We start from the raw sequence: 24,695 nt of genomic DNA on the forward strand, positions 1-24,695 counted from the left end.
ACTGAGAGCAAATGAAAGATGTCACAGAAAAGAAGCATTCTACTAAAAAGCTGGCTAAATGTTTAAAGACAGACACCTGATAACTCCTTCCATCCTGTTTTGGACTCAAAAATTTTTACTTTCACCAGCCCTAGGTGAGCTCCACAGACAAGAAGTTTAAGGAAATATTAAATCCTAGTAACAAGATGCCATTTTGCTCCTTGGAGTTGCTTTCACCAGCGTGAGCCTCATGCTGTCTCACCGGCAGGACCACAGCGTCCAGCAGGATCACTGTAACTTTTTCCTTTGGCTTAAATATGATGCCAAGGGCCCTTGGCTAGCTTTCCAAGTGAGATACTTAAGACTTAAGCAACTATGGTCTTCTACTTGCTATTAATAAATGCATCCTTGTACAGGCTAATCAATGAGAAGAAAATTCTGCAAAGGTATAAAAAGTGGCTTTTCCATCCCTGGCAGGCATGCTCAGTATAGGTCACCGAGGTGGACGGTGAGCCTCAATGGAAAGGCCATTTCTAGAGACAAAACAGAAGCCTGGGCTGTTCCATACCTGGTCAACCCCAGCCTTTTCCATTTCATTTCCTCTAGGGGTTTCCACTGCAATTAGCCTTGTGTTCATGCCTTCAGTATCTTTGTGGGGACGGAAATGGGGCTGCTGAAACTAATCAGTGAATCTTCTCTCTGCCCTGGCCCGCCAGGTACCTCTTCCCTGTGTCACCATGCCAGGCTGACACAAGCAAAGTTGTCCCTGCTTACTCAGTCCAAGAGGAACCATGCAGATGGTGACCAGCGAGACGCACTGGGCTGTGTTTCTCATACTCCAATGTGTACCGGAATCTCCAGGAGGTCTGTGTAAAAATGCACATTCTGACTCAGTAGGTCTTGGCTGGAACCTTAGAGCCTGAATTTCTTGCAAGTTCCCGGGCAATGATCCTGCTGCTGTGGCCCATATTTTGTTTAGGGAGGGAATAATGCACATTCTGCAAAACTGTGACTTTTAGAACTGCCCCTACTAAACGGGTTTTTCTCTAGGGGCCTGGCTCCCCTTCGATTTAGGGTTCCTTGAAAGCAGGGACTGAATCTTGCACATTTTTTTGGTTGTTTTGTTTTGTACTTGGTTTGCTACTTGGCACAGGTCCCTCACGCGGTGGGTGTGTATTTATTTAATTAAACAGAGCTGGCCTGGTTCCAAAAAGGATTCTAAGTGGCCTTAACCCCTAGCAGGCCAGGGTAGCCAGGCAGTCCCAGGGGTAGCCACCAACCCTCTGGGCTTGAGGCCCTTCCGCTGCAGGTCCCCACACCTGCTGGCCCCTAGATTATACCTCCTCTGCCGCTCTTGTGCACTTCTCTCTCCTGCCCCATTTTGAAAGCGGTTTACACTAGAGAGCCGATCAGAGACAAGGAGGAAAAACAAAACAACACAAACACCAGAGAGCCCTGTGAAGCTGCAAGCCTCCACAACATCAAAAGCTCAAGTCTCAGCCGCAGAACTCTGGGGTTTCTCTCCCGGCTCGGCCAGAGCGCGGTGCAGGTCGGCGTCGCGCCCCCGCCGCCGGCTCCCCCGCCCGCCCCGGGAGCCCTGCAGGAGCCGGTCCCGGCGGGCGCGGGCGCTTGTGGGCTCGGTGCAAGCCTGTTTGTTAGCTCTGCTTGAGCAATTAATCTTCTCCTGCATCTCCCGCTCCAGGGGGGTGGTGGGATGGGGGCCTCGGGTCGCCTCGGGGGTCGTGGGGAGCCAGACAAGAGCGGCTGCGCTCCAGAAACCCTTGTTCCGAATGCCCCTGCGGTGCCATAACCTATTCCTCTCGGCAGCAGCCTCGGAGGGTACGGGGGGCGGGGGGCGGGGGGCGGGTTTTGTTTCGGCTCCGCAGGGGAGGAAGGAGAGAAAAAGGGAGAACGAGGGCGATTATGTTGGTCAGTAGTTGAGCCTCACGGGGGAAGGGAGGAGCGCACCGGCGAGTGCGTCCTAGGGGAGGAGTACACGTGCTCGGGAGGGGGGTGGGAGGCGGGCGGGAGGGGAGGAGAAGGGAGGCGTGAGCTGCGGGCGGGAGGCGCCACGGCCTCGCAGACGCAGGCGCCGGCAGCCGGAGAGAAAGTTCCCGGGGAGAGCTCGCCCCCAGGAGGGCCGACGTCTAGGTGGCGAGGGTCGCAGGTCCCGCGCGTCCAGCCTGCCTGCCCGCTGCGCGCACTGGGCCGCCCGGTCTCAGCTCGCCGGGAAGCATCGCTGGAGGGCAGCCGCTGCAAACTTGGAGGGGGAGGATGGTGCGAGCGGGAGCGGCTGCGCGGGGCGCGGGGGCGCACTAAGTGCTCCCAGCGGGCGCCCCCGGACGCTGCTGCCAGGGCTGCGGCCGGGCGAGCGAGCCGAGGCTGAGCGGGCAAGTAGCGACTCCAGCGCCCGGACTACGCCAGCCCTGCGAGCCAGGGCCACCAGCGCCACCGTGCCGGCGTCGCCTACTCGCCAAGGAGCCATGGTGCGCGGAGCGCGCACGCCGCGCGCGGGACTCTGAGCCTTCGCGGTGCCGCGCGCCCCCATCTCCCCTCTCCCCTCGCGGCTTCCCAGCTGACCTTGCCCGCGGGCCATGAAGCTTTGGCCTGGAGCCCCTCACCTCTGAGCCTCGCGTCGCCCGCTCCAGCCCCAGCGCCACTCGGCCACAGACAGCACTCCGGCCCCTGAAGCTCCCCATCCTCTCCCAGGGACGCACCCAGGCGCTCCAGGATGGCGCTCCGCGGGCGCCTCCGGCCGCGCAAAGTTCGCAGGAGGCGAGAGATGCTGCCGCAGCAAGTTGGCTTCGTGTGCGCGGTGCTGGCCCTGGTGTGCTGTGCATCCGGCCTCTTCGGCAGCTCGGGTAGGTGCCGGTGCGGACCCTCCCCGGGAGTTGGGGGGCTTGGGCTGGGAAGCCTCGGGGCAGCTCCGAGATGTCTGCCCTTCCTTCTCCGTCAGGTTGGTCCCAAGGGTTCATTCAGTCGCCTCCCCACTGAGCAGGTAGAGTGCAGCCAGGAGGGCTGAGGTCGATGCTGTGCGCTGTGGGGCCGGCTCCCCTGAGCTGCGCGCAGCCCCCGGGGGCTCAGGACGCGGCTGCCTATCTGTGTTACTAAGACGAAAGCCTGAACGCTGGCCACTCCGCGCAGAGTTCCGTCCCTAGGGTGCACGGGGAATGGGCAGCGCAGCGGCGGAGTCCAGGTGTGGGTTTTCTTGGCCTGGGGCGGTTGAAACTGACTGATCCGTTTTCTTTTTCTGCGGAGCGGAGAGGCTTGTGTGCCGCGTCCCTCGAAAACCCAGATTCAGAGACTGGGAGCCGCTTCTCAGCTCTGCCCTCGCCCCTGCCCTGTTCCACAGGGGCGCCCCGGGGGTCCTGACGTCTGCTCTCCAAACCCCAAAAGCGATGGGGCGGGCTGTCTCCTCGGGAGGTTGCTGCCATGTTTGAGCGTCGCTTCTCTCAACTCTTAATCCCCGCGGGAGGGGAGCGCCGGGGTCTGGAGCCACAGTCGACACCCCATCCGAGAAGAGACCCAGAGATTTGGGGAGCCTCTTAGGATATGCAGATTGGAGGTGGAGAGAAGGAGAAACTCACAAAAGAAATATCTGTTTGGGGGTGGAGTGGGGCCTGTGAGCCCATGTGGGAGCTTCAGAAGACATCCACTTGGCTAATGTTCCCATTGTAGTCGGATGTTGCCGACCTTTTAGGCTTACTTTTCACATTTTAAAAATGAAAGAAATGCAGGTGATGTAGGAACCTGGACATGCGGTTTATAAAGCGGGTCGTACCTTCCTGAGCAGTTAGAAAGGGACAGTTTACAGAGGTTCCTAAAAATTAGGTGGAATGTGATTAAACTCTTAAAAAAACACGGCCATGCATAAACCCAAACTTTGTGATTTGAAGGTATAGGGTCAAACAGTGACTCTTTCCAACAGAAACCCAGAAAGGTTATTTGAATATCTTAACGCCTGGTGCTTTGCAATTGGGCAAGTTGGTGTGCTTTTCCCCCAATTACACACCAGAAATAATAAAATCCCAGAGGCTCTTAGATGTCACCATTATGGCAGAGGTATTATTACCCTGCGGAAGCAGTGTGTGCATCAGGTGAATGAAGGAGGTAAATGAATACTTTAAAGTTCTTAAAGTGAGAATCATTTTTCTTTGCTGGATCAGGAATTACCTTTAGGAGTTAAGCTGCGTCTGGTCACTGGCATCCACACCAGTGATCCCCCTTGTCACCCTGTATGGCCCGTGGACCAGCAGAATCAGCATCATCAGGGAGTTTGTTAGTACAGGGCCCAGGTCCCAGCCCAAACCTACTGAATCAGAATCTGCATTTTGACAAGATCTGAGGGTGATTTCTTTGCATGTTTAAGGGTGAGAAGCTATGGGCCAGATCCGTGAACCTTCTCCCTCTGCTTGCTGACTTACTAGCCATTTGTGGCTCCTCCAGCATAGGGACACCCGAGCATGTTTACTGGGCCAGAATTTAATGGTCACCTGTCTAAACTCTTTCTTGCACCTGTGAGGGCAGAGACCGGAGCGTTCTCGGCCAAGGTCCGATCACGTGCTCACCCGTATGGGACTGGAAACAATTAACTAGATGTAGGAGACAGATTAGTACATGTGAGCAGGTGATAGTGTGCTTCCATCGCTGTATGCTCCCTACAGGTGGCTCTGTAGTCAAACAGGGCTGTCGCTGACATAGCCGCATACAGATACGTAAGGTCACTGTGAGGCTGCAGGCACCACACTGACCTAATGGTGTCCGATTTGTTTTCCAATCCAGGGCACGGAACAGCTTCTGCCAGCAGACATGTTCTACCAGACCCGTGGAGAAGTCGAAGGCTGATGGCACCAGTGAACGGGACGCAGACAGCTAAGAATTGCACAGATCCTGGTAAAGAAATAGATTCTCCCCGTGCCCCCACTCCCAGGCATTGGCCTGGCAATGGTGCTTCTGTGGCCTGTTACAGCCGGAGCCGAGAAAGGTGGTCTTATGAACCTGCAAGCGTTGAAGGGTGATGTACAGACCTTCATAGTGCTGCTAAGCAACTCACGTACTTTCTTTATCCCACAACTGAAAAGGTCACATTCAGGAGTTTTAAAATTGCATTTTGTGTTCTCACAGTGCTCCTAAATGCTCAGTTTTCCCCACTGTCTTGATTTAGTTCGCCCAGGTGTCTTTGTTCTTTTCCCCTTTTGCTCACTGTGCCCACTGGATGGAGCTTCCAGGGGCAGCAAATCCGGATGCTCTGGCAGGTGGCACTTTGGCATGACCCCCTGAGGTTGGACCATGCTGGGCAGCTGTAGGGTGGGACACTTAGGGTGCGGGGGCCCCTTCTCTGGAGTGGGAGCTCCTGGTGTCCTTCCAGATGGGGAGATACATCTGCTTGCCCCAGGAGGCAGTTTTAATGTTCCTCTTCAGTCTCTTTTAGGGGGTCAGAGGCTGCCGTGACCCAGTCATGACATCTTATCCGTTCTTCTGCCAGAGGCAGGTTTTGCTTAAATAGGTGAAGAAGATTCTTGGGAGGGAGTACCAGCAAGCAGGGAGGCAACTGGACGCTGCCCAGGCCTCGGACAGGGCAGTCCTGGGCTTCCGCTCTGGCTCCAGCACTGGGGTGTCTTGGTGAGAAGGATCCCATGGGATGATGTATTGGAAGGCCCTTTGGGAACTATGAAGTCTTACTATAAGTGGGGATCACTTGGCTTTTCCACCGAGTTGCCAGGCAAGTCACATAATCTTTTTTAGGTCTCTATTTTCTCACCTGTAAGATGGGCAGGCTCATACTTGCTGCTCCGGGGTTGTTGAAAGAATCTGGCAGGACTCTCTGGGGCTGTGCGTAAAAGGAAATGGAGACCCAGAGCAAAGGAAAGGTTTAGACGATAATCGTCACGTGTCTTGCTGTCACACGCAGGTCTTACCCGCGTTTGACAGGTCAGGAGAGATGGAGGGGGGAGACCCAAGTTGTTCAGTCACAAAGCTTGTAAGTGGTGAAGCTGGCATTGGAACGTGGGCCTGTGTGACTGAAATATTCAGATGGTTCCATGTGCTTAAGAAGGCCGGGGCCTTCCCTCCAGACCACCAGCTTCCCTGCCCTCAGGATGCCTCTGAGAAGCCCTTTGGGGACACGCAGGATAGAGGAGCACAGGCTTGCAGACAGGCAACTGGGATTCCCTTTGAACTCTGAACTCCCATCTGTCCCGGTGACCCAGCAGGTGGCGGTGCCTGTCCTGTCCTTTAACCTCCCCCAGTCCATCTTTCTTCAGCCCAAAGTGGCAGACGTGTGTACTGGACGGACACATGGATACTTGCAAGGCTGGGGACTGACGTTGGGGCCCATCCTGTCGCTCCAGGGACCTGAGATGCTAGAATTAGCACCGTCCACGTGGGGAACGTGTAGCTACTCCGGGTAAAGAACCAGGGTTAGTGCATTTCTGACTGGTTTCCAGCTCCCTGGCACTCTCACCTTGGGCTGGCTGTGCCCTCTCCCTGTCACGTGTAGTCTGGACACATCGGCTTTCACAGGGCCCGGTTTCTTAGACTTCTCCTGTGCTCCATTGTTGCCCCTGTAACTCAGTGTACTGATTAAACATCATTTCACTAACTATGGAGCAGTCAGTCCTGTTTGGCAGGAGGACCTGGCCTTGTCTCCCGTACAGAGGGATATCGGCAATATCTTTAGCAATAATTAACATTTGCATTATGCTTTGTGTTGACTGTTTCCAAAACAGGGCCCTGCACAGAGAAAAGACTCAGTAAATATTGGTCAAATGATGGAATGAAAGTACATTTTGAATATTAAGCACTTTAAGCCTTACAGTGTTTTTGCAAAGATGAGGAGCTCGAGTCTCTTGGCTGGCAGGAGCATCCCTGGGTCACCTGGCTCCAGATCCCATGCTCACCCCACTCCACTGCACCTGCCCCAGCCCTCCTCCCAGCCTAGGTGGGGCTGACGCCTCCTCTTGGGGCCACAAGAATACCCAGCCCCCTTTCCGTTTCACAAGTGCACCGGCTGTTGCCTGTCTGGCGGGCACTTGGTGGGGAGTATTAGCAAGTCTAAGAGGCAGCCATTGTCCTCGAGTGGCTCACAATTGAGTAGGGAAGACAGGATCCCAACACAGGGAAGATTTGGTGACAAAGAAGGATGCAGAAGTCCCCCGGTCAGCAGCCCCATGGGAGCCACTTCCGGTCTCGGAGGAGGGTGAGCGGGTCTGATGTAGTGCTGTGTAGTCTTGGAGCCTAGATGAGGCAGGCCTCTTCTGCAAAGACAGAAAACCTCCCCAGGCTGGGGTTAGCAAAAAAAGGGAATTTATTGGCTCGGTCAACTGTGAGATCAGAGGTTGAGAAGAGTCTTAACTCAGTTTCTCTCTGTCTCAGGACTCAGCTGTCCTCCACCGTGGGAAGGTGGTCCCAAGCTCCAGCTCTGTGTCTTCCCAGACCCAGAAATGCTTGAAAGAGCCCCTGTGGCTGAGGTGCTTGTAGAGAAGACCCTGGGTTCTGTTGGCCTGGGTCACATGACCTCCTTAAGGCAATCGTTCGGGCCAGGGGCCTGTGGGTCCGGACTGGCCTGGACCCGGGTCACAGGCTCCCCCTCTGGAGGGTGGGGGCTGTAGCCTCCTCCAGCACCAGAACTCCACCTGCAGTCGGCCAGCTTGGGAATTTGGGGAGCAGGCACTCGGTTCTTTCTAGCTGTTCACCAGAGGGCCCCGTCCTGGAGCTGCTGCTGTGTTAAAGGTGGACCCAACTCTCTCCCAGTTAGTTCAAGTTTCAGGAGTGTGACAGAGGGTGGTGTCCAATGGCTGCCCTCTTTCCTACACAGAGGAGTTGCCCATAAAGCACCACAGGGGTTCTCGCATCCTCCCAGGCTCCCGCCCTGCGTCCATCTCCACCAGCTGCAGGGCCCCCCATCCTGATCTACCAGATGAGGTCTTCTGGGGATGCGGGAAGATGGAGCTTTAAGACTTTCCTGCTGTGTCAGAGCGCCCAGAGCTGGGGCGTCCACCCGCAGTGGGCGTTCAACGGATGTTGGTGCAGGTCTTCATAAGGACTTCGGGGGAGGGCCTGCGTCTTGCTGTCTATGCCCTCCGCACACTCCTTTTTACCTGCGAGAGGAGAAACTTCATTTTCTTTGGGTTTTTTTTTTTTTTTTTAACAAATAACACCCTGTGCTTCTTGTTAAGGATTTTATTTTTTCCTTTTTCTCCCCAAAGCCCCCCGGTACATAGTTGTATATTTTAGTTGTGGGTCCTTCCAGTTGTGGCATGTGGGACGCTGCCTCAGCGTGGTTTGATGAGCAGTGCCACGTCAGCGCCCAGGATTCGAACCAACGAAACACTGGGCCGCCTGTAGTGGAGCGCGCGAACTTGACCACTCGGCCATGGGGCCAGCCCCCGAAGCTTCATTTTCTAAAGCTACAAATGGGACCCTGCCATAGTCATTCTTTAAGACTCCGTGTGTGGGCTCGTTGCTGTGCTGGGCTGTTTCCCCAGATCTTGGTGGTCGTTCTCTCTCGCTTCTGTTGCAGCTTCGGTGCCTCCCCCCACCCCCGTCACGTTACCCTATCTTGTTTTTATGACATGCATCTCCATCCAAAATGATTTGCTTCTTTGTCATCTCTCTCCTCTTGAGGGCTGCCTCGCTTGCTGCTGTATGCCCAGAAGAGTGATGTTTAACCCTGGCCGCACATTCAAATCACTGAAGAGCTTTTGAAATGCCCAGGCCGCACCCTTGGAGTGTCTGATTTCACTGGTCTGGGGTGGGGCCCAGAAATCAGTACCTTTTAAAAACAACTCTTTGGGCGATTCCAAGATGAAGCCAGAGTTGATGCTCGCTAGGCGAGAGCCCTGCTACTCTGTGTGGTCGGCATCACCTGGGAGCTTGTTAGGAATGCAGAGTCTCAGGCCCATCCCAGACCTACTGTGACTTAGAATCTGCATGCTAATGAGGTCCCTGGCGATTCTTGGATGGACACCAAAGGCTGGGAAGAATGAGCTAGAACCCTGCTCCGCACTTGGTAGGTGTTCCGTAAGCATTTGACTGTTGAATGAGGGCCAAGACTTGGTTTAACATTGCCTGAAAACCAGTTTGGTTTCTGTTTAAATGTAGGGAAGCTTAAAAAAAAAATCTGCTTCATTTTTGACCACTGAGATCTATGAAAAAAATTGTTAATTTCTCTTCCCCCAGAGATCTGGGCCTCTAGGCCTTAGATTTTTGTTTCAAGGTCTGTGCAGAACAAGCACTAAAAGTGGCACGTGGGTCCCTCTAGGCATAATGTGTGAAATAGGAGTGAGAGGCAGTGACTCTGAGGCCCTTGGGAGCCGTCTCAGCTCTGGCTGCTGTAACCAATACCATAGACTGGGGGCTTAGACAGCTGACACTCATTTCTCACAGTTCTGGAGGCTGGAAGTCCAGGATCAAGGTGTTGGCGCGTTCAGTTCCTGATGAGGGCCTGCTTCCTGGCTTGCAGATGGCCACCTTCTCCCTGTGTGTGTTCACACGGTGGGGAGAGAGAGCATGCCCTGTGGTCTCGCTTCCTCTTCGTATGAGGGCACTAATCCCATCATGGGGAGCCCACCCTCACGACCTCATCTAAACCTAACCACTTCCCAAAGTCCCAACCTCCAAATCCATCACGTTAGGGGGTTAGGACTCCAACATAGGAATTTTGGGAAGACACAAACCTTCAGTCCGCGTCAGGAACCAGAGAGTTTCCACACGTGTCTCGGTGGGGCACCTGGAGAGTTTGAAGACAGCGGAGGGTGGGACCTGCTGCTTCTCACCCCTGGCCTGCAGGTGAGACACATCTGGGAGCTCGCAAAAATCCAGATTCCTGGGCCCAGCCCAGCCCTGCAATCAGAGCCAGTGATGGATGTGTTCTGCGGCCGGCTTTTGGAGCTCCTGGGAACCTTGCTCAGCCACCGCAGGTCTTCCGTGGCGGGCTCCTTCTTGTCATTGCAGCATCCCACACGCCCTCCCTGATCATCCAACCCGAAGCAGCCTTCCGAGTCCCTGGCTTTGTTGTTTGAGTTCTTTGCAGGAACCAGTTCCATCTATTGTTATGTTTGCCTCCCCCAACTAGAATGTGACAGGTGAAAGCCTTGTTTGCTTTTTAAAACCACAGCGTGTGCTTCACTTTTTCCTTCTGTGAAATGGGGGTTTTAAGGGGGTGGTGACTGCATCCGCCTCATAGGGTTGTCAGAAGTCAGTGAGTTAATACCCATCGAGTAATACACACATACACGCCTTTAGCTTCCGTTTTCGTTATTGTTTTCTTATCTGCTTACCCAGAGATGGTACAATGCCTGTGTATAGTAGGTACTAGAAAAAGTATTTGTCAATGAAATTTTATGAGAACAAGTTAAGAAGCAAACATCTTGCCAGACATTATTTCTTTTCTCTTCTGGAAACAAATTCCTTGTTCTGCTTTTTCTATCTTTCTTGGATTTGGGATGCTGGAGGATGGCGTACCCTGTAGAACTTGTCTCTAAAAAGAAAAACTCTTTGGTTTTTCTCTCTTGGCAAGTGTTATTTTACGTTTCGGCTTTTTAGCTGGGTGGGCGTGGCTTCCCCCATTCTTACACTGCCTGTTCCTCAACCTTCGAGGCTAAGTCAGTGGTCCGTCCTCCATGATGTCACCTGTGTGTGGAGGTTCCCCAGCCTCCTGTGCCCCACGTTTAAAAGAGGAAGAGAGACAGAGAGAGGAGCTTGGTCCCCCCCATTGTTGGACGGATTTGCTTCATCATGTTTGGTTTTCCGCTTTTCCCATATGTCTTTGGGAGGCCTGGCGGCTGCGTCTTAGCCCAAGCTGTTGTAACAAATACCGTCGACCAGGTCCGTAGACAGCAGGAATGTGTTTCTCCCAGTTGCGGAGGCTGGAAGTCCGAGATCAGGGTGCCGGCGTGGGCAGCTTCTGGGAGGACTCTCTCACTGGCTTGCAGACTGCCGTCCTCTTGCTGTGTCCTCACGGGGCAGGGAGGGAGCGAGTGGGAGTGAGCTCCCAGGTGTCTCTTCTTATAAGGCTAATGATCTTATCAGATCAGAGCCACACCCTCATGACCCCGGCTAACCTGAATCGCCTCCCAGAGCCCCATCTTCAAATACCATTGCATTGGGGCTTAGGGCTTCAATGGAGGGATTTGGGGGGAGGATGTAAACAGTCGGTCCATGAGTGTTCATAGATGGGAGGCTGGGAAGAGAGGGCTGGCAGAGCGGTGTTTGAGAGAGAGGGAGGTTGAAGGTGGTTCCCAGCCGTTCAGAAGAGCATGGGAATTGAATGCAGGCACCCAATGGGGGATCTGTGGTCAACCTGGCCCTAGTCAACCTTGCTTTTTCTTCTGTACTGGGGCTGATGTAAAGGCCAGAGTGGGAGGAGAGGAGGTGGCAGGGTCTGGTGGGGGCAGGCTCGTGTGCATAGGAGTTGTTGTTGTTGTCGAGGCTGGTTAGGAGGAGGTGAGACAGTCGAGCAGGTGCCTGCTGTGGGGGGGTCTCTGTAGCTGCCCCTGTGTGGGGAGCAGAGGTGCAGAAAGCACGAGGAGGCGAGATTTGGAGGCGGGGACCCAGAGCTGCAAAAAGTACATCAGGACATGTGGGCGTGGAGGTGAGGCGATACTGGCGACGAGATGAAGCGTCTGGATTCTGAGCGAACGTCTGTTCAGACGCCACTTCAGCAAGCTTGGGAGACGAGTCACAACTCCAAAGTTTTCAAGATGTTACATAAAAGCGGATCCTGGGTTGGAAAAGCAAGAATTGAACTCAGGACTACGGGCAGGGAGAGCTTGGTTCAGTGACTGTCCCCGACGGCAGAGGCAGGAGTTCCAGCCTGGGGAAGGGGTTTCCTGGGCATGGCAACCTCCAGAGAGCCAAGTGGCTTCTTGGAGAAAGTGTCACCAGCCACCTTGGGACAGTGGTAGGCTAACAGAGCCACCAATCGGATCCCAAATGGAGGCCAAGGAAGATAGCAGCCTGTCATCAGTGTGCTCGCTCTTTGCCTTCTGGGGGGGCTGCGGTGGGCTTCTTGTACAGGGGGGCACGCGCTTGGGAGCTGAAGATCTGGATTCTAGTGTAGGCTCTGCCAAGATCCTGCCTGGCATTTAGGGCTTCTCTCTCTCTCAACAAAACGAGGTTGCATTGGATACGTGCAAAGGTTTCCAGCAGCCAGAAAGGGCTCCTTTCCTCACCAGCACCAGCTCTTTCCTTCTTGGAGATGGCAGTTTGATGTGGGGAAGGCGGATGAGCGGCGTGAGTCCCAGCTCACCCATACTGGCTGGCCGTGTGACCTTGGGCCAGTTACGTAACTCTCTAAGCTTCAGGTTTTCTCTTTTGTAAGATCAGGATGGCAGCAGTTCCGCCCTGCCTCCCAGGGCTGCTGCAAGACCTACACCACATGATGAGTAAGTATTTAACACCTACCAAGCACGGAGTAGCTGCGGTCATCATAGTGGCCGTGGCTGACACCAAGGTACTTGGCACTGGGTGCCGTTCCGAGGACTTTCCATAGAGTCACTTACTTGCTCCTCATAACAACCCTGTAGGTAGGTGCTATTAGCACTTCATTTTGCAAATGAAGACAAGGAGATCCAGAGAGGTTAAGTAACTAGCCCATGGTCACCCAGCCAGCAAGAAGCAGAGCCAGGTATATGTGTGTATTTTTAATTAACTATTTTTTAGAGCATTTTTAGGTTTGCAGAAATTAGAGTTCCTGTATTATTCCCCCACCCCAGCCCCCCCATTTTTTTTTAATATTTCACTAGGAAATTATTTTATTTTTTTTGGTGAGGAAGATGGGCCCTGAGCTAACATTTGTTGCCGATCTTCTTTTTGCGTGAGCAAGATTGTCACTGAGCTAACATCTGTGCCAGTCTTCCTCTGTTTTGTATGTGGGATGTCACCACAGCGTGGCTTGGTGAGCAGTGTGTAGGTCCGTGCCTGGGATCCAAACCCCAAGCCAAGGAAGCAGAGCGGGTGAACTTAACCACTACACCACTGGACCGGCCCCACCTACCCCTATTTTTAACATCTTGTATTGGTGTGGTCCCTTTGTTGCAATTGGTGACCCAGTATTGATACATTATTATTAACTAAAGTTTATAGTTTATGTCAGGTTCCCCCTTTGTGTCATTCATCCTGCGAGTTTTGATAAACGTATAAATGACCTGTATCTACCGTTATAATATCATACAGAATAGTTTCACCGCCCTAAAAATCTCCTGTGGAGCCTTTTAATTTGGACGGTCTGAATTGTGAGGCTTATCCGTCATTATTAAGAAACGAGGTAGAAAAAGACAATTCAGAGATGCGGACTTCCGCTGCCACTCGCAGCCTCCCTCCCAGGCTCGGTACCCTTCTGAGAACCAGGGCGTGCCTATCCTTGAGCAGCACACATCTGTGCGGGCCCTGCTCCTCGGTATGTTTCTAATACCGATTTGTTTGCAATCAGAAGTTTTGTTGGTTTTTTTTTTTTTTTTTTTTTTTTTTTTGCTTTCTGCAAACTATGGGGCCATCTGCTAGCAGTCTCTCCTCTTTACCGGGCCATCTGCTAGCCCCCCACTTCCAGATTCTCCGCTCCTGACGCCACGCGGGCCTCCCGCAATCCAGAGCGCGCCCACTCGGCTTCCTCTTGAACTCTGAGGAACGTTCCTCCTGGAGTTAAAAATGGAAATCGTTAAGCATTGCCATGTGTTGTCTTGGGTGGAAGAGATCCATTCAACTCCACAGAAAATTCGAATGCTTGAAAAGGGACTTTTTTATTAAACATTGTCCATTATTGAAGTGGCCATTAGAGCATAGCATTTTACTAAAAAAGAAGAAACATAAATGTGCCGGAATAATTCACGGTTTCTTCTGAAAGAGCAGTGGATGTCCCCGTTGGGGAAGGAACAGAGAGTCAGCGTGGCTGGGAAGCCAGGGAGCGCTTTGCCCCATGGATCTTCCCCTGGCAGGTGGGAGAGCGTGGCGAGCAGGTCCTGGGCCCGCAGCTCCCTGTGCTAACTGAGCACAGTGCAGGGCTGCAGGCCTGGGTCTCATAGGAATTGCCTGAGAAATTAGATGCAACGTGTCTCTGTGGAGCCTCTCCACGCCCCGCATTGTTCTAGGCTCTGATGCTGGAGAGAACCCAGGCTCGGCTCTCAGCGAGCGCAGACAGGCAGGAGCTCAAATGACAGAGCAAATACCTGCGGAGGAAAGGGCGCAGTGGTTCAGGGCAAGGGTGCCCTCCCTGGAGGAGATGACATCTGAGCCTGGCCTCGAAGGGTAGGGGGTGGCAGTGGAAGGACATTCTAAGCAGACGGCACAGTGCGTTGAAAGTGCTCCCTGAGAAATCAGAGCATCATCTGTGCCTGGAGCAACGCTTACTAGCAACCGCGGCGTCCTGCTCATTGGCTGTCCGAGGGGGGAGCGCAGACAAACACTCCTGAGATTACCATGCACTGTAGTAAGTAATTAGGCTTTGGAGATTTAGCACGGAGTCAGTGCTCAGCCAGGGCTGGGGCTGAATCAAATTACTTTGATTTTTTTTTTTTTTTTTTAAGCGGAAGTAGGTAGGGCTGGGAAATGCACTGGGGCTGGCCCCGGGGGGCAGTTGGCGGACTGGTTCACAGTGCCCCCCCAAACCACAGTTAGGGCAGTCACCCCAACAGGTTGTGCTGGGCTCACTCGGGGACACCTCAGGGCAGATTGCAATTATACTAATGGAAGTATTTGCCCGTCTTTCCCCCCTAGCCTGAGGGCAGGGCTGTGTCCTCCGCATCCTTGGCTCTGGGGCCGAGGCCAGAGTCTGGCGTGAACTCAGCTTGCAGCAGCAGGTGACTGGATGGACGGACCTGCTCGTTCTGCCCGACGGGGAGCTGTGCCCACAAAGGCGGCTGCTGCCTTCCTGCTGGCCCTTCTAGTCTGTCGATGCCTTGGGACAGGTCAGGACACCTGGGCAGGAGGAATTAAGGGTTAAGAACATGGACTCTGGAGCCAAACCACCTGGTTTCCAATCCTGCCTCTGCCCTTACTAGCTACGTGACCTTGAACTAGTTCCTTCATCTTTACCATCTAACCTCAGGAAAAGAGCAGGGTTTGTTTTGTTCATTGACGCACCCCAGGCTCTAGAACTGTGCCTGGTGTGTGTGTGTGTGTGTGTGTGTGTGCGGGCGCATGTGTATGTGTGTGTACGTGTGCATGTGTGTGAGAGGCCGTACGGTACCTTCCTCCCAGGGTCGTGAGCACTAAACGTGCTCTGTGTAAACCTATGTACAGTGCTTACGAGAGCGCCTGGTGCAGAGCGGTGCTGCATGAGATTTTGCTGTTGAAATGATCTCTGAGAGAGAACTTGAATTATAACCACAGGATAAATTTTGGGATCTGACCTCTAATGAGGGATGGAGGATAAACGTTGTAAATGCAGCACCTTATTTCGAGTAGAGAAAGTTAAAAAAAAAAAATGACTGTCTGGACTTAGGTTTGCTTGTTGCTCCTTCTTTGAGGACAGGAGGCTGCTGACTTTTTTGCGTGGTGGATTCTGAGAGACTGCCCAGACCATGCAGGCCGTGGGCCTCCATGTGTTTTCTAAACCTGGTCCCCTCTGTTGGTGACATGGGACCTGATGAGAACGACCTGGAATTTGGAGACCAGAGTCTGTGTTCTGGCCCTGACACAAGCTGTGCAATTGTGCAGAAGTCACTGCGGCTGGCCGTTGGAGGCTGTGTTTCCTGTCTGTGAAATGGGCGTGATGGGGATGTTGTTTCTCCCTACAGGCTTTTAAGGATTAAGTGCAAAGTGCTGTGCAAATACCATTACTATTGTTTGCGTAACTATAGTAGATGCTTAGCTTTTTGAAGAGCATTCCTTCTTTGTGAAATGGAGAAAATCGGTTATCTGGGGTTTTTCAGAATTGGTTCATAAAAGCATGAATAGGATTTGGTGAAAGCATTGTGCTTGGCTCGTGTGCGGCAAAGGCCCCGTTGGTGGAGTGTCCGGCTAGAAGAGAAGGATGAAGGAGGTTATTTAGATTGTCCTTCCAGATACCAGCTCTTATGATCCCACCTGGGTTTATCTCCTATCATGCTATAAATATCTGACTTTTGATTCCATTGTACATGCTGAGTTCATGGACCAACCTTTTAGCTGAGCCAATCCTATGCCAGCTGGTTCAGCTCTGTACCTGAGATGTGTGTTCATTAAACTAATCACATGTATGAAAAAACTACTCAGGAGACCTCCTGAGGGCAGTTTCTCTGAGCTCAGGTAGGAAGCCATTGTTCGGTTTAATATTTGGTTGCTGGAAGAATGTTGCTTGAGCAACCTGTCTGCTGGGCCCAGGAGGAAATTACAACTGACCCAGATGTGGACCCTGCCTCCAGGGAGCTTCCATTCTAGTTGAGAGGATCAAAATCTACGAAATTATCCTGTAATGAGAGGGAGAGTGTGAAGTGCTGTGCTCCTACTGGGAAGAATGGAGGAGGAACAGCTAAGTCCTAAATGTCAGAATCGAGAAGAGCTTCAGGGGCAGTCCTGTGGCATAGTGGTTAAGTTCATGTACTCTGCTTTGGTGGTCTGGGGTTCTTGGGTTTGAATCCTGGGTGCAGACCTGCACACCGCTCATCAAGCCATGCTGTGGTGGCATCCCACATACAAAAATAGAGGAAGATTGGCACAGATGTTAGCTCAGTGACAATCTTCCTCAAGCAAAAAAAGAGGACGATTGTCAATGGATGTTCGCACAGGGCCAGTCTTCCTCACCAAAAAAAAAAAAAAAAAAGGAAAGCATCAGATCAAAGCAGGCACTAAAGATGGGCAAGTGTGACTTTTGCAGGATAATAGTGGAGTAGACACTGAGGTAGTGCTTCCTCGCTGAGCCTTGTAACTGTCCGCTGAGAGTAGGTGGTAGGTAATATTGTTGTTAGATCCATTTTATAAAAGATGTGAGTAAGACACAGAGAGGTTAAATACTTGCCCAACTTCTAGCTGGGAACTAGCAGAGCAGGAATTTGAGCTGGGGCAGCCTGGCCTCAGAGCCTGTGCTCTTTGGGGGAAGAAGATGAAGGGTCCCCCAGCCGAGGGGCAGGTAGGTGCTGGCTGAGGTTGGGGCCCGAGGCATGTGGGCGGTAGCTGAGTCATCCTGTAACAAGCCTGTTGGACCCAGAGCCTCAGACTCCTGAAGGCCTTTGTACCCCGCCACATCGCAGTGGGGGCCCTCGACGGTTTCTGAGCAGCTCCAGTTTTTGGAAGATGACTGCTGGCAGCGTCGGGGGATAACTGCCGTTGAGGTGATTTGGGAAAGTTCTTAGCATCATGCTCAATAAGCTTTTCAGGGCAGAAAAAAGTGAAGACGGAGCAAGTAGGAGCCATTGCAGAGAGATTTAGGCAGAAGTCATAGTGCTGTACGGGATGAGGAGCAGATCGAGAGGGGTCAGGCCTGCGGAACTCAGCAGAGGCGGGGTGTATGAGCCGAGGGGTGGGAGTTCTCAGCTCCGATCACGGAGGCAGATAAATGGTCCCCGACACCACCGTCGTCCAAGGTGGGGGCACAGGCAGCACCCCTTCCTTCTTTAGGTTTGGACCCCTCTACAGGGACCCTCATCCAAGACAAGCCTTGTACCTGGCACAGGGGCTGGTTTATAGCCTATATTTCATATTCCGACGTACACATCCAACAGACACCCGTTGGATATCCGAGGGTGGGGCACTGGTTGGGTGCTGGGACCACAGAGAGCCATCCCTGTCCTCAGTGAGCCCACAGGGTAGGAGGAGAAGGTAGACTTGTCGTCGCTGTGTGTGGCCTGGAATGACACGCTCGAGTGCCTGGCGTGGCTGGAAGGCATGGGGAAGCATGCAGCGTTGGAGCCACACTTTGACGCATGTGGGTATTTGCTGGGCAGATGGGGGGGCGTGTGACATTCCTGGCAGTAGGTGCCGTGATGGCAGAAATAGGGTGGTAAGAGAGAAGCTGGCTGGGTCAGGGCCAAGGGTGGCGTTTTCAGCCAGCCTTAGGTTCCAGTCCTCGGGTGGGCGTGGTGGACCCTATGGCTTCATTATGCCAAGCCCGAGGTACCCCATGCTGGAGGCTGGGCCTCCATCTGGCTCCTGTAGGGTTTTAAGAAAACCTCAAGAGGGAGAAGTTACTCTCACTCCTCCAGGAACTGCTTACCCTTTCACCCATACACAGGGCCCCAGCACCTGCTGGGTGGGGAGCTGAAGGGACGCAAAGATGCGGTCCTTGCCCTCAGGGACCACAGCCGGGAGGGGACACGGATCACCGCCATCTTCACGCTCCTTCAGCACGTTGCCTCACGTGCTGGGACACCCAGTTCATTGTACCTTTTGTATCAGCAGGGCCTAATCCCAGAGGGATTGTGCAGAGGCCCTGGTGCAGAGGCTTTTGCTGTAAGCAACGTGTAGGCATTTAAACAAAGCCGTGAGGAAGAGTTCATGAAATGCAGAGCCTGTACATGCAAAAGGGAGACCTTGCTGGCCCTTCCCTGGGGGACAGCCAGTACTCAGAGCCTCCTCCTGGTTTCCTTTTCTGCTTCTCTTCACCCCTCGGATGAGTTTGCAAGGGGGCAGCCGAGTCCTCGTCTCCTCAAAGAGGATTTGTGTCACCACGCGGGACCTTGGTAAAGTGGCGACAGCCCGGCCTCCCTTGGTGCCCTGGTGGCTTTTGTGTCTTTCATTATTTGGAGGTGAACATCTGGGACAGGGGACCACTACCGTGCTGTGTGAGTGTCCTCTGTGCTGAATGAGCATCCCCACGATGGCCGATGACACTGCCTGACCCCGGGGTGTGGACAGAGCACCGGGCCAGCGCTGGGGTAACGCAGGACATGATTCCAAAGCCGTGGGTGAGAGCCAGAAGTGGGCGTCCCTGCCCTGGAAGGCCCACCTTCAGCCTGGAGAAACCTGGTACCAGAAAGAGGTGGGAACTCCCTGGAGCCCCGCGGGAGTGGAGTGTCGATAAAGCGGTTAATGGAGCAGATAGAATGAGTGTAAGCAAAGCCTAGAGGGGCTGTCGCGCTGGCTTGTTAGCTACGCCTGTGAAAGAGGCCTGTGTGGAGAAGGGGCGCTGGAGATGGGGTCTCGTGAGTCACCTGCCTGAGGCTGCAGCTGGGCAATCGCCTGCGGGGGGGAGGGGACGGATGGGGGGTGGTGGCACTCCCCTCCCCGAAGTGCCTTTTAAAGGAAACTTTGGCTTCTCAACAGACTCCCCAGGAAGAGGCAGGGGCTCCATCACCTTGGAATTTCCATTAGATCGGGCAGCGCGCTGGAGAGTTCAGAGAGAGACCCTGAGGGGCAGTGGGAGGGACTGGCTGTGCCCCTGTGCCTTTTCTCTCTCTAACTTCTGGGCAGTTCCTCTGCGGGCCTCGGAGGGGCAAGCCCATGAAAGAACTGCTTTGAAATCGCTTGGATCGTTTAAGCCTTGCTTGTTTTTCCTTAGCTGGCAAAAATCCCAGCATAGCGTGGTGTGACAAGTAACTTAATGACTTGCGCGCTTTGGGTGACCCATATGCGTCAGGAGGGAGAAAGAGAAAAGGGGGAGACTGGTATCTAATTTGCAGACACATGCTCCGGGAGGATGCTGCTCTGCTGTCGCAGCCCCGGAGCTCCGGGCTCACAGCGAGTACCTCGAATCGCACGGTGAAGTCAGAAGGGACCCCAGAGATCACGGAGGAAGGTGGCGAGTGTTGTAGTTCAGAGCCGCACTCCACTTCAATGTGCCCATGATCACCTGGGGGCCTTGTTAAAATGCAGGTGCAGGGGGAGGTCTGGGGGGCCTGAGTCTGCATTTCTAACAAGCTCCTAGGTGGTGTCAGTGCTGCTTCTCTGGAGACCACACTCTGAGAGCTGAGGGTATAGAGTCTGCCTGAGCTGGGTTTGGGTCCTAACCCCGTGAGTGAGCTGTGTGCCCTTGGGCAAGTTACTTGGCCTCTCTGAGCCTTGGTTTTCCCTGTTAGTGAAATGGGAGTCATAGTACTTACCTGACGGGAGTCTTGAGAATTAAAGGAGATTGTGCCTCCAGCTGCTTTGCTTGGTGCTGTGACGGCTACATAGCCAGAGCGCGGTGATAGAAAGCTGTGCTTAGAGCTTCGTCCAGGATTCCCCAGGGGGCTTTGAGGAGCACTGCTCCCCAAGGGGGCCTGGCTCTCTCCCCATCTCCTGCTCAAAAAAGCTTTCATGAGCAAGTAAGTTTGGGGAAGCCTGTAAGTCTGCCTCTAGTGGAGAAGATTGGGCTGCAAAAGCATCTTCAAGGTTCTGAGATATTCTCCAGTAAACAAAGGTCTACACTTAAATAACCATTCTATTTGGTAAAATGCACGTAACATAAAGTGGACATTTTTAACTGTTTATAAGTTAATGCCACTGTAGTTCAGTGGCATCAAGTACATTCACATTCTTGTGCAACCATCACCACCATCCATCTCCAGAGTGTTTCCATCTTCCCCAGTTGAAACTTCATAGTCATTAAACCGTGGCTCCCTGCTTCCCCCTCCCCCGGCCCCCTGGCAGCCACCATTCTACTTTCTGCCCCTATGATGTTGACTATCCGGGTACCTCACAATGAATGGAATCATACCATATTTATCCTTTTGTGACTGGCCTGTTTCACTTAGCATACTGTCCTCAAGGGTCATGCATGTTGCAGCCTGTCAGAATCTCCTTCCTTTTTAAGGCTGCATAATATTCCATTGTGTGTGTGTACTGCGTTTTGTTCATTGATTCATCCATCAGCAGACGTTTGGTTGTTTCCACCATTTAACCGTGGTGAATGATATTGCTGTGAACATGGGTGTGCAAGTATTTGAGCTTTGAACTTTTTTAAACCTAATGTTTCCTAAATACTTGGGGGGCTGTGGATGGAGAAATGCTGAGCAGTCCAACCCACTCTCCCCACCCCTGTATGTGATAGTCCAGGTGGGAATCTCGGGTCTGTAGCTGAGGTTTTCAGTTCTGGCTGTGCTTTAAATTCATCCAGAGAGCTTTAAAAAAAAATACCTACGTGGGCTGGCCCAGTGGCGCAGCGGTTAAGTTGCACGTTCTGCTTTAGCAGCCTGGGGTTTGCCAGTTCAGATCCTGGATGCAGACCTATGCACTGCTTATCAAGCCATGCTGTGGCGGCATACCACATATAAAGTAGAGGAAGATGGGCATGGATGGTAGCTCAGGGCCAGTCTTCCTCAGCAAAAAGAGGAGGATTGGCAGCAGATGTTAGCTCAGCGCTAATCTTCCTCAAAAAAAAAACCAAAAACCCAAAACGAACCCATGCCTGTCCCCACACTGGACCACTTTAATCGGAATCTCTAAGGTTGGGACCTGGGCAGAGGTGTTCTTAGAGCTCCCAGGTGATGTTAATGAACAGCCGAGTGTGGGCACTTGCAGAGGGTTATGCCCAGTGGGAGCACAGGGCCAGGACAGGAGCTGAAGCCCATCAAGTCCCAGGATGTCACCTGCTGCAGCCTGTCCGTGAGTGTCCCTCACCCAGATTGGGCTCCTGTCCTGGAGTTCCTGCCGTGGGCCTGCAGGGCACAGGGTAGTGAGAATGGTGTGCCGAAGAGCAAGGGAATGACCTTGTGGTTGGCAGCCCCTCGACCTCAGGCTTCCATAAATCCAGCCCATATTGATAAGTGTCTGCTCTCCACCTCTGCTAGGAGGCCCGCCAAGCTCCCATCCTCGAGGAGTGAACCCAGCCAGGAGGCAGGCCCACGTGCACATGGAATCAGCAAGGATGCCATTCGGGGCCCAGCTGTGGCCTTGCTGTACCCTGTGTGCAGAGCGAAATGCGGACTAGGTGAAGCGTTTCTGATTTTGAGGACAGTGTTTGTTTGCAGAGGGCAATAAGAGCGCCACGTTCACGTATCGCTCATCCAGGAAGATTCGTTGACTCTCCTTGTCCCTTTGAGGCGGTGGGAAGGAGTTTCTGGCCTTCACGCTGTCACCCAGATGGTCGGGGCTTGTCAACGCTGCCCCCCCAGATAGGATTTGCCTCGGCACGACTTGACGTCGGGAGCCACTGTTTGTGGTCCACTGTCCCTCTTTCACTTCCAGGATCTGGCGGTCTTGATTGCACAATCTCACTTTGCTCTGATGGGTAATAGTGTGGAGGAAAGACTAAAAGACCTTTAGATTGCTTTGTTAAGCATATCGTGGGCCCAGGAAAATAAGCCGAAAGCCCATCTTTCCTCCAGGTTAGGTCTTCGGACCTGCTCCAAAGAAAGGAGCAGAAGTGCGCAATCCTGGGGTCGTGGTTGGTGGATGTGATTTGTTATGGCTCATCTCTTCACTCACCTTTCTGTCTTCCGTGATCTTATCTTAGGCATTGTCTTTTGGATGTGATCTCTGTCGTCTCTTTCCAAGAGTAGTTGGCAGACAAAGCAAGAAGCAGTTTGCAGACTTAGAAATTCACCGTCGCTTTCCATTTGATTGAATAATCGTTATTTCAAGTTTCACTGAGCCTTGAGGCCAGGTTTTTCCAGCCAGCTTCTCCCTGCCTCTCAGACCCATTGGGTCCCCTGCTCATCCCTTCTCTGCCTCCTTGGGGCCGAAGGCTCCTCAGGCTATTGCTCACTCATTTATTTACTCAGTTTTTCATTTGTCCAAGAGATTCAAGAGGCTCTGATGTGGGAAGCACTTTGCCAAGTGTAGGTGATGGCACAAGGTTCACACAGTGCGGGAGGAACAAGGAGAGGCAAATCCAAATATTAGCGGGTCATGGTGAGGAAGGAAACTCTGTTTCTCCCAACAGACAAACAGACAAACAAACAAACTGCAAAGCCGAGTGGAAACCCAGCTCTCTCCTTCGTGAACCCGTTCACTCACGAAATAAACAATGCCTACCGTGGGCAGAATCCCACGGGCAGGAGGTCCAGCTCCGCTTTCAAGGATCTCCAGTTGTAACCCGACAGGAAAGGGGAACCGTGAAACGCCAATAGCAGAAATACTCCCTGGGGATAGAGTGACGTTCAGATCTACACATCTTCAGAGGCAGATGGAGCCACATCAAGGCTCAGAGAAGTAAGCTTTTTCCTTGTGGGCCTCATGGAGGAGCCGGCCTTGAAGATGTGGCCAGCCTTTGAGCCTGTGGGTGGAGGGGACCGCATGGCCCTAGGCCCTGAGACAGGCTTTCTGTGATGGCCGTGTTACAGCTCCAGGCCTTCCTGTGTGGGTGGGGATGTGACCTGCATCATAGGGTATTCCATCCATTGACACTGGACATGTGACTTGCTTTGGCCAGTGCCTGTGAGCAGACAACTTACACTAGTCTGAGCAGAAGCATTAAAAGCGAATATGTGTGCTGCCAGCTCTTATGCTTTTCCCTTTCCCACGAGGATGGCATGTTCTGGATGGGGTGTCTCCTTCTGCCTGGATTCTAGAACAGGAAGATAGGAGAAGTAATCACCAATCACCAATATGTGGTGCAACTAACAATAAATGTGTGTTGTATGCCACAGAAGTTTTGGGGGTTGTTTGTTCCGGCACCATAACAGACAGTTAGCTGGTGAAAGCTGGCAGGTCTGGTCTCAGAAGCAGGAGAGTGGGGTTTGCTCGTGCATGGTGTGAGGGAGGGGGAGATCTGGGGAAGAGATGGTCTGGAGACCAGATGAGAGCTGGAGAGTTTGCATTGCTCACTGAGGCAGTGGGAGCTGGGAGCTTTGGAGCCCAGGATGGATAAGATGAGGAATGAGCTTTGGGAGGAAGTCTGTAGCTCAGGGCAGAGGATGGAGCTGGTTCTGAGGAGATGTCTGAGGCTCTCGAGGGTGTCCATGCACAAGGAGAGGAGGGCAGTGACAGAGGAGAGGAGAGAGGGTCCAATTTCAGAGATGGTTGTGGTCAGAGTGACGTCACCGTGGCAGCTGCCTGAGGGTGAGTGAGGGGCGAGGCGCACGGGCCGGGTTCCTGCTGGAGGTGAGCTTGTCCTGCGGGGCCCTCCGCGAGCGGGCGGACCCGGCTGACCTGGTGCGAACCATCTGGCCGGCTCGCCAAGTGTCTGAGCCCTGCCTGGTTCAGAATGCCGCGTTTTGCTATAAAGACAAGATGTCTGGGGAGCCGTGCCAGGTGCTGGGCGGACTTCAAGTTCCCTCCTGGCTTTGAAATTTCCTAAAACTCTGCTGCACAAACTGTTGTGCAGACAGGGTGAAGGCGTGGTGGGGCCTGACTGAGGAGACAGACAGAGTGCCCGGGGGGATGGGGCACTGCGCCCTGGGGCAGCATTCCGGGCCCCCCCACCAGAGACGCCGGGGTTTGGCCCATCCCACTCATTGGTCAGCACAGTAGCATCACTCGTCCATTCATTATTCACTCAACAAAGAGAAGAGTGCACAGGCTGGAGCTGGACCGCCCGGGTTTGAAGTCTGGCTCTCCTCCTTACTAGTGGTGACCTTGGGCAAGTTGCTTATTAACCCTTCTGTGCCTCAGTTTCCCCATCTGTAGAGTGGTGATGTCAACCTTGAAATGAGTTGTCTTAGTTGAGGGTTCCATGCATGAACATAAGTATGGCGCTTAGAGTGGGATCTGATACATAATCAGGGCTGTTGTTGTGGCGAGGGTGGCAGGGTATTCACTGAGCACCTGCTGGGTGCCCGGGACACAGCAGGGGACAAAAAGTCCCCGGCCCTGTGGGGTTTGTCTTAGTGGAGGAGGCAGAAAAGAAATTTGCAAAAAAGTAGATGTATAATGTCATGTGATATATATTCAAAGGAAAAATAAACTGAGATCAGGAGATAGAGACCAGGATGGGTTTGGGGGTC

The 24,695-nt window shown here is 53.2% G+C and overlaps 1 protein-coding gene across 2 annotated transcripts in view; it reads left to right on the top strand.

The window, feature by feature from the left end:
- Positions 1-1,983: 1,983 nt before the first annotated feature.
- The window catches only part of SLC24A4 (solute carrier family 24 member 4), a 157,372-nt gene continuing 134,660 nt past the window's right edge, over positions 1,984-24,695 (top strand). Inside the window, exons 1-2 of one of the 2 annotated variants that reach the window (XM_070594483.1) lie at positions 1,984-2,840; positions 4,762-4,872. In XM_070594483.1, coding sequence (XP_070450584.1) covers positions 2,711-2,840; positions 4,762-4,872 — 241 coding nt within the window. In that variant the 5' untranslated portion in view covers positions 1,984-2,710. The remainder of the gene's footprint in view (positions 2,841-4,761; positions 4,873-24,695) is intronic. The other variant, XM_070594482.1, reaches the window with a different exon arrangement.

Source organism: Equus przewalskii, chromosome 25 (assembly GCF_037783145.1).
Source record: "Equus przewalskii isolate Varuska chromosome 25, EquPr2, whole genome shotgun sequence".
Classification (NCBI taxonomy): domain Eukaryota; kingdom Metazoa; phylum Chordata; class Mammalia; order Perissodactyla; family Equidae; genus Equus; species Equus przewalskii.